General features: G+C 38.7%; 1 protein-coding gene across 1 annotated transcript in view; it reads left to right on the top strand.

Annotated features, from left to right (window-relative positions):
- Slu7 (Pre-mRNA-splicing factor Slu7) overlaps positions 1-11,644 on the top strand; it is a 143,464-nt gene extending 131,820 nt beyond the window's left edge. Inside the window, exon 12 of the mRNA XM_067137551.2 lies at positions 7,384-11,644. Coding sequence (XP_066993652.2) covers positions 7,384-7,557 — 174 coding nt within the window. The 3' untranslated portion in view covers positions 7,558-11,644. The remainder of the gene's footprint in view (positions 1-7,383) is intronic.
- Positions 11,645-13,250: the final 1,606 nt, after the last annotated feature.

Genomic DNA, 13,250 nt, shown 5'->3' with positions numbered 1-13,250 from the left:
GCTCCTCTTCAGGAACTATTAAAGGTTAATAACCACTGGAAGTGGGGAGACCAGCAAGAAGAAGCCTTTAGGAAGACAAAGGAGATGCTTGCAAGAGCAGTGAAGTTAGGATATCCATCGTATGATTGCCCTTTTATAATACAAATAGATGCTTCAAATGTGGGTATAGGAGCATTACTTTATCAGGAGACTCCAGAGAATGAACAGAAAGTACATACTTGGCATTCATGAGTAGAAAATTGCGTGCTCATGAGTTGAAGTGGACGACCAGTGAACTAGAAATGTTGTCTATAGTTGTTGCACTAGGACAGTGGAGAAAGTACATTTATGGATTTCCAATTACTATTCGTACGGACCATAAAGCACTTATGATACAGATGTTGAATCCCATAGGGAACCTGAAATATTTGTCCCAAATGAGTTAATTTATAATACCAATATAAATGGTCCATTATTGGACATTATAAATTTTGCAGCTAACTCATTCCTGGTTGCCAGCGTTTCACCCCAGTGTGCTAAGTTGGGCTCATCAGTTGGTAAATAACACGCCCACCAAAACACATGGCTAGTGCACGGTTTGAAGTTACCTATTTATCCTTAAATATGACTGTCTCTTGTTTGGGTACCGACTGTGGTCACTCCCAGCCTTCGAACCAGCATCATAATATCTACCCTAATAAAACTGCCTTCGGTTTGGCTCGCCAAGCCATATTCACTATTGTGAATCTAAACTTTGGCCTACCCTGTGAAAAAGAAAACAGCCCAAAACATGTGGCTACATCTGAAAATGCATTCATCCTACTGGCTACGAATGCACTCCAAAGCATTATCGAGCCCTAGTTGCAGTGCATAAATTACTGTACCGTACCGTAGGTGTCAAACCACCTTATCTTAAATTCCAGGGGGTAGTGAGTGGGTTAGGCTGCCATAGGGTAAAATATAAGTCAAAATCCACACATACAACTAAGTATAATGACAGGAATGATGGAGGTTTGTTGAATGAGATATACTGTTAAGGGGCAAGATGGATTTATTATCCGAAAAATAACTGATCCATTACTAACGTATATCAACAAAACCAATTAAATTAGCCTCAAAATGCCTCCAAAAATATGACACGCACATCTCAAATGAAAACGAAATTGTAATAAATCTACACAAATGAACACAAATTTGGGCATCGATCCAATATAAATTACACAATCTTAAAATGTATTTATATACATGGAGACACGACACCAAGTTTGCGAATTCATAAGTGTGTGTAAGTGCATCGGTTAATTGCGATGTCAAGTGGCCTAATGACCGTGATTAAGAAACGTCAAAACATGAATTCATGATATACGAAAATACTAGTGAAACACTGACTAACCTATATTTACATCCGTTAATACTGTCACAAAATCATATAATACACATTGGTACAAGGTTGGCTACTATCCCATCCAAAGGCACAGAATCTACTTGTGAGACGCGGCTCACAGCAAAGGATCCATTCAGAACTGGAGAACCACAATCATCAACAGCATACAAACTGTATCCCCAAATTAACACTTTTGGTCTCAGGCTATTTTCACCAGTCAAGCCCAAAACACTCAGACCATTTTTCATGATGCCATTTAAAGAAATCCTTAGATACAAAATTGAAAAAATTCACAACAGTACACTATTCAATATAGTTTTAGGAAAAAAAATACCCAAAATTGTTCATGGCATATTTTACTACAAAAAAATGAGAAAATTAGAAAATATATTACAAAAAATAAAAAAAGTTTTCAAATACTAAAAAAGTAATCTGTTCTTTAGTGATATTGTTGTTCAGTCATTCTGAAAATATGAGCATTTAATTCTGTATAACATGATAAAATTTTGTTTTTGGTATTCTTATTTAGTCATGAGTTATAACACCTGACGTAAAGAACTGTACATGTACCTTCCGGAGTCAGCATTTGTGTTTTGGAGAACATTCTCCTATCATCACTACCTGTAAAATCGGAATCACTCTTCTTCTTCTTTATCTACAGTTTTTCCCACACCTGTGGAGTCGCGGGTGCGAGCTGTGTCGCACATGTGGATTTGGCTCTGCTTTATGGCCGGATGCCCTTACTGACGCCAACCCTATATGGAGGGATGTAATCACTATCGCGTGTTTCTGTGGTGGTTTGTAGTGTAGTGTGTTGTCTGAGTATGAAGAGGAAAGTTTTGGGACAAACACAAACACCCAGTCCCTGGATCAGAAGAATTAATCAAAGGCGATTAAAATCCCCGACCTGACCATGAATCAAACCCGGTGAACCGAAGGCCTTAATGCTGACCATTCAGCCAATGAGTTGGTCTAAAATCCGAATCATTATCGGTTGTAAAGTCACTGTCATCGTCTAAAGCATCTAAATAATCCAAAACATCAAAATTATTTAGCCTTGAACTTGGCCCAGCCATTTAAAAATATTAGGCCTACTCATGGCACGAAAATCTAATAACACGAAATGTTAAACTAAACTTCACTTGAGAACACCTATAAATGTTGAATATAAACAAAATATAATAAACAATAAACTACTATTAAAATGGAAACAATAAAACAAAAGAAAACACATATTTTGAACCTTAAAGGAGATTGTACTCGCAAGCAGCACACTTCAACTCGCCATGCGGTGAACATACGCGGTTTGATAACTTTATTTGTTCCAAACAGATGAGCTTAGTGTCTCTATCTCTCGAGAAAAGTGTAAACTAAATCTAAAAGCTACTATTGCTCTCTTTTCTGGGAGTCCATTAAGGTACTAATACAGCCATGCGAACACAGTGCCGATAGATCGGCATGCTGAGTGTTTTAAGCAATACCACTCGAGCTGATAGATCGGCTCACTGAGCGTATTAGAGTTAAACAACAAGACAAGGTATATTACAACACACAGCATAAATAAACAATAACATGACATCACAAAAATAAAATAATGTAGGCAACGGGAAACATTCCTGTATCATTCGGCTGCATATGATCATGTCACAAAGCACACAATCGTCTCCTTCTCATGCCACGTGCTTGCCAGTCAGCAGTAAACGACAAATATGGATCAATACACAGGCTTGGTTTGCTGTTTGGGGCAGGTCTTACAGCAGAAATATACTTTCACTTTCATAGGGCTAACAGCATCTCAGCCGACTGCACTGCTCGCTCGGAAGCTCGTCATTCATCAGCCTCTATAGGGCTTCCTTTAAACACAGCAGTGAGACAAATATCTCTCTCGTATACACAACATTCTCACTGACCTAGCATATAATTCTCAGCTTAGGCTTCTTACCATTCCAATAAAATATCTATCCCCTTTAAATTCATGGCTCTCTCTAGCCTTTCATATATAAATCAGCTTTATCAAACATGCAATGGCACAAGCCCTTCAGTTCACATCCATGGTTCGATTCCCTGTTTGCCCTTTCCCCAAACAAGCTTCCAATCCATTTCAATGACCCTGTATTAAATCAGCGGTATGCAAGCAACACTGTACATCTCGTAAACACTTAAATACACATGCAGAGATAACATCCTTATCTTAGCCGTTGTACAAATTATGTATAAGCAAATTGTAGCTTTTAAGGTACTGAGCATCTTATGGGTTCAATACTAGTCCTTGACAGCAGCACGAATTCATACGGAACTCACTCATACAATTTATCTCCCGCGTTCGCATACCGACCGATGATGATGATGATAATAATAATAATAATAATAATAATAATAATAAGCGTTAGTCGTGTTTATTACTATCACATGTGAGTGTTTGATTATCAGATTACACAGTTACTGCGCATAATTAATGCCATCCCGCACTTGGTATAAGGAATGTCTTTAGTTTAAGGCAAATCACAGTACCAATTATACAAAGTTACACTTTTTCTTACGCACAAGTCCGCACAAAGGAAAAATCACTCGTGACGACCGAACCATGCCACGTACAATTCACACCAAGATCCACGGAAGAATGGGGAAGCTTTCACCTCGCCGTGAGCCTAAGTAACCAACACCAAGTTCGTTGGCTTTGGGGAATCCTCAACTGTTTGAAACTAGAGCCAATCAGTGGCCTAGCCTAGATCAATGTCTCTGCATTTAAACTATGTAATAAGCAAAAGCATTCAAGTACTCAGTCTATACATACATTAGTATGATATAATTCTGTCTCATACTTCTATTTCAATCAGACCCGTGGATTAGCAGCTAATAACAGATTCAGTTGATTATATATTGAAGATCATAGCACTGACAAATCAAAGTTGGTCATTCTGAAATCCTTGTCTGGGCTTCCCTTCGTTCAAATCTGGCACACCCCCAGCTTGTCATTGGCTAGATTTGACTGGTGGTGTGATGCCTCCTTACTCGAGTCTACCGGCAATGGCTTGATTTAAAAATTAGAAGCATCTCGCAGCAAGTGGAAAAGTACTGACGATTCTCACCCACTCTTCATCACTCCAACTGACTTCTGGTCTCGCCTTCAGCTCTCTGCATTTGAAATATCAGAATGCTGTCCACGTTGAAAAAATGATTAAATATATAATTGAGGCATCTAGGGCATGACTCAATGTGATGATCCATCACAAAAATGTTCTTGCTGTCTGTAAAACTGTCAAATACAGTCGACGCCTTCTAACTCTACCACTGAGTAGCCGTGGCCTTTCTAAGAACTCAAAGGCTCGCCTGTTTTGATGCCATTCTGCAGATTTGAGAAATGTTTTTGTAGAGGCTAATACAGAGGCATTTTTAAAAAAAATCTATTCAGGGGATCGTCGCTCGCCCGGTCTGCGAGTCTGTCTCCTGCCAAGTAGAGTGTCATTCTCTCTCTTCACTATTTCTTGAGAACCAGTGGTGTTACACAGAGGCACTGTACAATCGGTCGCTGCGGCTAGCGATGTAGCCTATAGGCCTAATAAATACGTGGACCTTGAAGGTCGAGTTTGATGTGCACGCGGGGGGGTGATGGGAAGCATCGTGGTTACCGTGATAGGTGCCAGTGGTCTTCTCGTGAATGCAAGACGACCCTTGCTTTTTCATGTGAGATTCTGAGAAAAACATCTTGGATTCAGTGAAATACGGTAATTACAGCAAATACAGATTTTCACAATGATGTATTGTTGATACGTAATTGAATTTTTAAAGGAGAAGGGTTGTCATTGTTGGACAAAGTGATACCAAGTGGAAAGAAAGAGGAGAAATAACACTTTCGGATGGGTCCAGGCTGTTTAACGATGGAGGACTAGATGCCAGAAATGAGGAAGGTATGATCTTAACTAAGGTGAAGCAGAAACAAGCTCTGTAGTGCTGAGAAGAAATGGATGTAAAAGATTTGGAATTGATTATGAGAGAGCTCATCTGTATTTAGAGAGCAATGTATAAAGCTGTCTCTTTTTCTCCTGTTGGTCCTTCTTTCCTCTCTGACCTGTCATTGTGTTTACCCTATTATGTGATCCTATTTATGTTCGTATATCATCATAGCGGCTGCAAAAACTGCTATGTGACAATGCTGTCAGAGAAATACTGACCTGAAGCATATAGTAGAATAAGAATTAATTGCTGTAACTCACACAATATTGAAATTAACATGGAATTCAAGAGGACAAATTGGGGCAAATACTTGCTTATAGGAAGAGGAGTTAGGGATTGGAATCATTTACCAAGGGAGAATTTTGATAAATTTCCAACTCCTTTCAAAGCATTTAAGAAAAGGCAGGGAAACAACTGATGGGGATCTGCCACCTGGAGTACAGCCCTCAGTTCACATCATTGATAAATGAAGTGAAACCTTCCTGGCCAGAATTCTAACCTGAAATATTTCACATATCAATTTTCGCAGAGTCAGTCAGTGAGTGAGGGGGGGGGGGGGGGGGGAGGAGAGAGAGAGAGTGAGTGTGTGTGTGTGTTTTCTCTCTCTCAAACAATGTTTTCCCGGATCATTTGTTTAAAATACATACATTGTCCTGCAAGTATCCTAATTGAACCATGTTGTTTCTGCTTCACAACTTCATCAGGAGGGCAGGCATCAATAGTCATTAGGGGCTACCTTGATGCATCTTTAGTCTTCATGAGGGAAGTATAAGATAAGAGGAAAGTTGGTTAAAGGTTCTAATGTGTACAAAATATTGGATGCACACTGTGAAGTTACGAGGGGCGTACTATATTGTTTTACACTTTAGTTACACGTCACCACCTTCAAAACTGAAATGTGAACCTTACCCGGACGTACATAAAATAATGTCTTGTTCCACAGTTTGGTAGCAGCACACACACAGGAACCAATGAATGCACTCGTCATAGCCATTTCATAACAACACTGTCAGCGTAGGAGCAGACAACATGGAAAGCAACCGTCAGTGACGGTGCTATACGACTTGGTTCCTATAGAAAGAAGGCGTGACCACTGCAGAAATTCATCAGCGCTTGGCGGCAGTCCATGGAGAACATGCGCCGTCACGGAAAACGGTTTACAACTGGGTGGAAGGTTGGAAAACACGACTCGTGGTAATGAAGCCATATCTCATCACCAGTCACAAGCCTAGCCATGAAGTCGGCTGGATCTTGATCATGGCATTGCAAAAGTTCTCTGGACACGTCCACACGCCTCTGCTTTTCATCTGCAGACAAGAGTCTAGGCACCCACGTAGATGACACCTTCCCCAACTGTAAGTGGCCGTGCACGATCTGCTGCAGGGTGTTTCAGTTAATCCCCGTGGCTGCCTCCATTTCCGTAAATGTGATGCATTTGTTTCCTTGGATGGCCTGTTCGACCCGGGAAATGCTGGCTGGTGTTGACACTCTCACATTCCTTCCAGAACTGGTTCCTTTGTCCACCAATGTGTGTCCTGTTTTCCAACCTTCTACCCACTTGTAAACTGTTTTCCATGATGGCGCATGTTCTCCGCAGATTGCTACCAAGTGCCAATGAATCATAGGAATCAAGTCGTATAGCGCTGTCCCTGATGGTTGCTTTCCATGTTGTCTGCTCCTATGCTACCAGTGTTGTTATGAAATAGCTATGGCGAGTGCATTCGTTGGCCCCTGTGCGTGTGCTGCTACCAAATGGTGGAACAAGACACTCGTTACACGTGACCACCTTCAAAAGTGAAATGTGAACCATACCCAGACGAGAAAAAAAAAAAAGTGTAAAACAGTGTATTTTCTTGAAGTTGCTGGTTTTTTCCCCCTAAGTAGCATTAGTGGTATTAACATTCTTTTCTGTTAATTTTTCTTTCCTTTATCTTTTCTTCTTTGAGATAATATTGAATAATAGTAAAGGAAAAGTTAATTGTAATGTGGAGTAATTGTTTCATATAATTTCATAATCATTATAAGCATTATAATTGTGTTATCTCACCATAAGTTCTTGTTTTCAGGCATTACTTTTAGAAGATATAAATCAGGATGAAGCTGATCGAATTAATGCCTTGGATGAACGTAAACGCTCATACAACAGTATGTTTGAAGTTAAAAAGCCCACTGAGGAAGAGATGGAGGCCTATTACATGAAGAAGAAAAGAGCAGAAGACCCAATGGCTCAATTTTTGTAGTAAATGGAGGAGATGCAAAGGTGGATTTAAATATTTCTTTATTGCTGCATCATGGAGACAATTTCTTTTCATAAAGAAAAGTAGAGATTTGATCTTCACATACATACCTGCTTGAAGTCCCATTACTGCTATCTTCAAGTTTGTATTTTTATCATTTCAGAAATCACAAGAATGATTTGAATATTTAATCACATTCCTCTTCTGCTGAGGACTCTATTCAAGGTTTATAAATAATACAGTGGTATGGGCTTTTTTCTTTCACTCCTGACAAGAAATGTAGCATGTGGCAGAGAGAGTAAATTGCAGCACTTGTTGAGGATTTCTTGTATTCTTATGACTTGACCAGCAATACTATTTAACTCTCGTTGCACCATTTTCCGTAAGTTCTGAAGGAAAGAAAAAAAACTTGTTCATTTTGAGATTCTCTTATGTATTTTCCATGTGGTTTGTAGTTCATACTTGAGACATTTTGTGGACAAATTGTGTTACACTTTTTCAAGATAGAAATTACATTAGAAAATTCAACACACAATCTGTTAACTTCAATGTATTTGTGGATTCCACGTATACTGTACCTTATTGTAGAGGCTAATTAAATTATACTTTTATTTAGAACATAATTGTATCCAGCTTCCTCTAATTGAAGGTTGCCCGATTGTCAAAGCGTACACAATAATGCATTTGGAATTACAAAATTTTGTTGTTGAAGTGAAGCGAAGTAGAACTTTTGTCCATAGTGTGCTATTGGGTTAATCAGTTGGACTGGCTCTCCTTTCCAAGACAATGCTTGTGACTGACTGTCTGCACAGTTCTCACCTAGTTAGCAAATAAGGGTTGCCAACCTGCTAGAGGAGAAATAATTCTCTCTCCGTTATCAAAAAAATTGCACTCCCTCTGGAGTTAAAATACCAGTAATGTGAAACACTGCACATTCAAACAGCCTAATAACTGAAAAGATTCTATTGCTGTGATATTCTTTTTCTTCCTTCAAAGCCTTAAATTGGTAGTACATAAAGATTCTTTCAGAGAGGATGGCTTGCATCGATGAGCATACATTTTTGTCCAAATTGTTCACAGAACTCTTGGTAAATTTCTTAGTTATTGACATCGGGCCCCATTGAGTAACCCTATAACTTGATGGATGTTTGATTCTGTTGACTATTCTCCGAGCCACCTTTCGAACAGCCTAAAGCGTAAGTAATGTAATTATCTTGTCACACTCACCTTGTTTGCCAAATGAACTGGTGTGCTTACTTAGAAAGACGTGAACAACAGGCAGTCACCACACAACCTCGGATAATACCAAACTGACAAACAGCAATTGGAGGGACATACAACAAGATAAACTACTCAACAACTTTTAAATACGATCGTTGATTTACGTCCCTTTCAATCATGCCTTATTAAATCCATTATTTCAACGTATGGTCACTGACGTCAACAAGAGCGTATTTATTCAACAGCTTTCGCCGAGGTCAAATGACAATAAGCATTTAAATTTCTTGAAGACCAACATTCATCCTGTCACAAGTTCAGTATCAAATTGACGAGATCTTTGAATCTTTATAGACTCTTATCCACAAGGGATAAAACTTTCTTTCCACCTCTGTCATTGTAACGTCTGTTACTTCTTCTATTCCTGCTGCCTGGATAACTTCTCCACAAGTCTGGTTTCTCACATTCAGCAGCTCACTGAAATATTCTTTCCCATCTGTTCATTATCTCTTCTGGTTTTGTCAGCATTACTCCTTCTTTATTCTTCACAAATCCTGTACTCACCATTTCATTCCTACAGTTTCTCATCATTCCAAATACAGTAATAATTTTTCCTCACAGTTCAAATCTTCCTTAACTTTGTGGATGAATGTTTCCCAACTGTTCTTTGGCTACTACTCTTTTGCAAACTCTTTTCGCTTCCATGTATATGGCTCTACTTTGTACAGTCGTTTGTATTTTCCAAGTTTTCTTCTTTTCCTTTATGTTTCACTCTATCATTCCATCATGTTGTCTCCTTCACTCTTACCCTTCCTGATAAAATGCACTCTTAAAATTATTCCATTCTTGTTCAAGATGACTAATATCTGTCCTTCGTATCAGTTTTTGTAATTCTTTTCTGAACTCTTCCTGATCCTCCTTTTCCTTCAGCCTCCAGACCCTAATATTTATTTCTCTTTTTTTCTTGTAGTTTTGTGTCCTTGCCTAGTTTCAACTTTACTATCACTGCTTTATGGTCACCCCCAAAGGCTTCCTCGGGCGTATCTTTAACATCCATAAGACCTTTCCAATCCCTGAGCATGTGACATTGAAATTTTTCAAATGTTCAGCTCCCTTGCCTTGATTGATTGTTTTCGGATGGATTTCTCCAAATATGAACTGCCACTGGATTCACCAGTGGGCGATTTACCTGGGGTGGTCAGTGATGGTCCCAGTCTCAGTGAACCATTGTATGGTCTTGTAAACAAACATTCCGCTTATTTTAACGGTAGATATGCAGACCGTCTCCCTAAGGGATGGTATGCTATTTCATCAAGTGTGATTGTCTTTTTGAGAGACTGCCTCTGAATTCAAACTTAGGTTTATTGTAAATCAACAGATGGCATTAATGTCAAGTCATACTGGTTCTGGATAGTTTTATCTGTCATTTTCAAAGCCTTTGCAAAAGAAATCACGATTCTAGGCCATTATTTGCCTGCAGAAGTTGACTTAAGGTTGCATTGAGCAAAATGGCAGCCAATGCAATATTTTTTCTGTAAATAACAGAAATTGAACAGAAATAATTGAAAATAATTGAGTAATAAAAAAAGACACTTTAAACTTTGCGAATATCAAGTCTTGGAGACAAATTGTTTGTGAAAATAAACATTTTTTGGTGCAGGAAAGTCAATAATTTAATTAAAATATTTTATAGTCCGACTCGTTGGCTGAATGGTCAGCGTACTTGCCTTCGGTTCAGAGGGTCCCGGGTTCGATTCCCGGCCGGGTCGGGGATTTTAACATTCATTGGTTAATTCCAATGGCCCGGGGACTGGGTGTTTGTGCTGTCCCAAACATCCCTGCAACTCACACACCACACATAACACTATCCTCCACCACAATAACACGCAGTTACCTACACATGGCAGATGCCGCCCACCCTCATCGGAGGGTCTGCCATAGAAGGGCTGCACTCGGCTAGAAATAGCCACACGAAATTATTTTATTAATATTTTATAAAAACCCTTTCAATAATAAATTTAAAATAATGACAATGATTTCTTTATTTTTATCAAAATTATATTGGGGAGTCTTTCACCTTTATATTGATGTATGATAAGGTTAAGTTATGATTACGATATGTTTTGAGACATACTTTTCTTTTATTCTGTGCATTGTGGAAAATTACTACAGCAACTGATGGATAAACCTGAAGCAGTTCTAGCGTTAAGCTTTTTAATGTCTGAAGCTGATTTCCCAACCCTATGAAGAGCACATGATTTTCATAATCACCGCACTCCTTTGCTAATACTTTCACGAGCAAACTTACTCTTCTACAGCTCACTCAGACTGGCTCCCCTAATGTATTGTTGCAAGGCTGGTTTCTGGCTTTGAAAACTGGTTGTGCAATCTGTGTCAAAAGTTTGTAACATTATTTATGGTAAGACTAGGTATACCTAACCACTGGGCTGAGTGGCTCAGACGGTTGAGGCGCTGGCCTTTTGAGCCCAACTTGGCAAGCTCAATCTAGTGTTATATGAAGGTGCTCAAATTTGTCAGCCTTGTGCTGGTAGATTTACTGGCACGTAAAAGAACTTCTGTGGGACTAAATTCCGGCACCTCAGCATCTTTGAAAACCTTAAAAGTAATCATTGAGATGTAAAGCCTGTAACATCATTACACGGTATTTTGTAACCAATCTTGGTAGTAGTCAACCTTGGTTAATGTATTGAAATTTTGAAAAACAAGGACCTTGAGCAATAAAGATGTGAAATCAAAGAGTACAACTTCAGTAAATATACCATATATTTGATTTACAATTTCCTTTACTTATGTGCTATGTTGTTGTTAACATGTATATATGTGAAATAAACATGCTTGTTGTACAGATTTAGTATCATATTTGTATAATAAACCTGTGAATTGAATGTCATACACATTCCTTGTGCTAACCAAACTTTGTACTCCTAGCAAGCCAAGCTGTCTTATGGGTTGATTCAATCATAGGATAAATATTCAAAGACTTGTGAATTCAATGCTAGATCAGAAACTAATTCTTCACGCAGAAAACCTATTTATAATAACTGTACTGGTATATTGTTAAAAATTGGGGCTAGGATCACATGTTAAGTATCATACCACTTTATACATGGATATGAAGTGAGACATTGCAGTAGGTTGGTGGTGGCAGTTATCGTTTTAAAGGAAAGTACAAGTAGGCACTCATCATCTTAATACACAACTAGGTTAGTGCAGGAGAATTGACCATTGTGCACATGTGGAAGCTGTAAGGACATCATTGGTTTATTCCTTGACAGAGTAACACTACAGAAAAGGTGCTGCAATATCTCACTGGTAGCAGGCACAGAGGGTCTGTGTGTGCAAGAAGTCAGCTGCATTTCCTGCATCAAATCTTATTTATATTGAATTGATAACAGTAAATTTCCACCTTTTTGATACTTATATTTGCTTTAAGCAAATCAGTTAATCATTTACAGTACATGTTTCATTCCATTTGGAACATCCTCAGCTATATTACAATGCTTAGGTGAAATAACACAGTATATTATCTTCTTAGAAACATCTTAATGAGTACCTTGTTGTGCTTAAAATCTGTGTGAATTTAAAAAATTAAAATAATGAAAAACAATGTGGATGGTGGTATGGGGCAGTGAAATGGTAAGGAATGGATTTACTTATTTTAACCTATATTAAAACTACAGTAGAAGTCTGTTATAGCGAGAATTCATAACGGCGAAAAATTTACTCGCTATAGCAGATTGTCTTTATATCCGATTTGTTGTAAAAGTCGGGAAAACCCCCATGTACATTAAAATCAGTATGAAACGGCAATTAGTTTGTCAAAAATTTGCGTTTTCGCGGATAATATCCATAGTATGGCTTATTTGTTTGTTATTTTTCGAAATCCGATACTACGTGAAAGTGTGTGTTTAATCTCATTCTGAAAAATATATAGGGTCTGTACTAAGATGGCGGCCGGTGCAGTGTGAGTGTTAAGTGCTCTCTGTTATATCCTGCGAAAACAGCAAGAACAACCGCATCTAGGTACGAACTCTGTCACTGAAAACATTTGTACAGTGCTCTAGTGGAAATATATCACTAAAACATGACACTTAAAGAAGTTAATCAAAGAATAACTGTCTTTGAAAGTCAACTGAGTGACTTCCAAGCTCGCCTAGCAGCAGCGTCCACCAGTGCTGGCGACACTACTACCAACCCACGACAAGAAATACAGAGCCTGACTGCCGACTTTGAAACCTTCAAGGACCAAGTGACCATTGAAATTGCCGAACTAAGGACTAAGATATCTACGATGGACGACACACTAACCCGTCATGAAGAAATGATTGACGATTTGGCTCAGTATAGCCGTCGTAACTGCCTCCTACTGCACAGTGTTGCCGAAGAACCTGATGAAGACGTGTATAAAAAAATTACGGACTTCATCAGGGATAAGCTACAACTGGACATCTCACTAG

The sequence above is a fragment of the Anabrus simplex genome, chromosome 1, assembly GCF_040414725.1.
Source record: "Anabrus simplex isolate iqAnaSimp1 chromosome 1, ASM4041472v1, whole genome shotgun sequence".
Taxonomy (NCBI): domain Eukaryota; kingdom Metazoa; phylum Arthropoda; class Insecta; order Orthoptera; family Tettigoniidae; genus Anabrus; species Anabrus simplex.
Note: the sequence above shows the minus strand (reverse complement) of the source record. Positions and strands in the feature narration are given on the sequence as shown.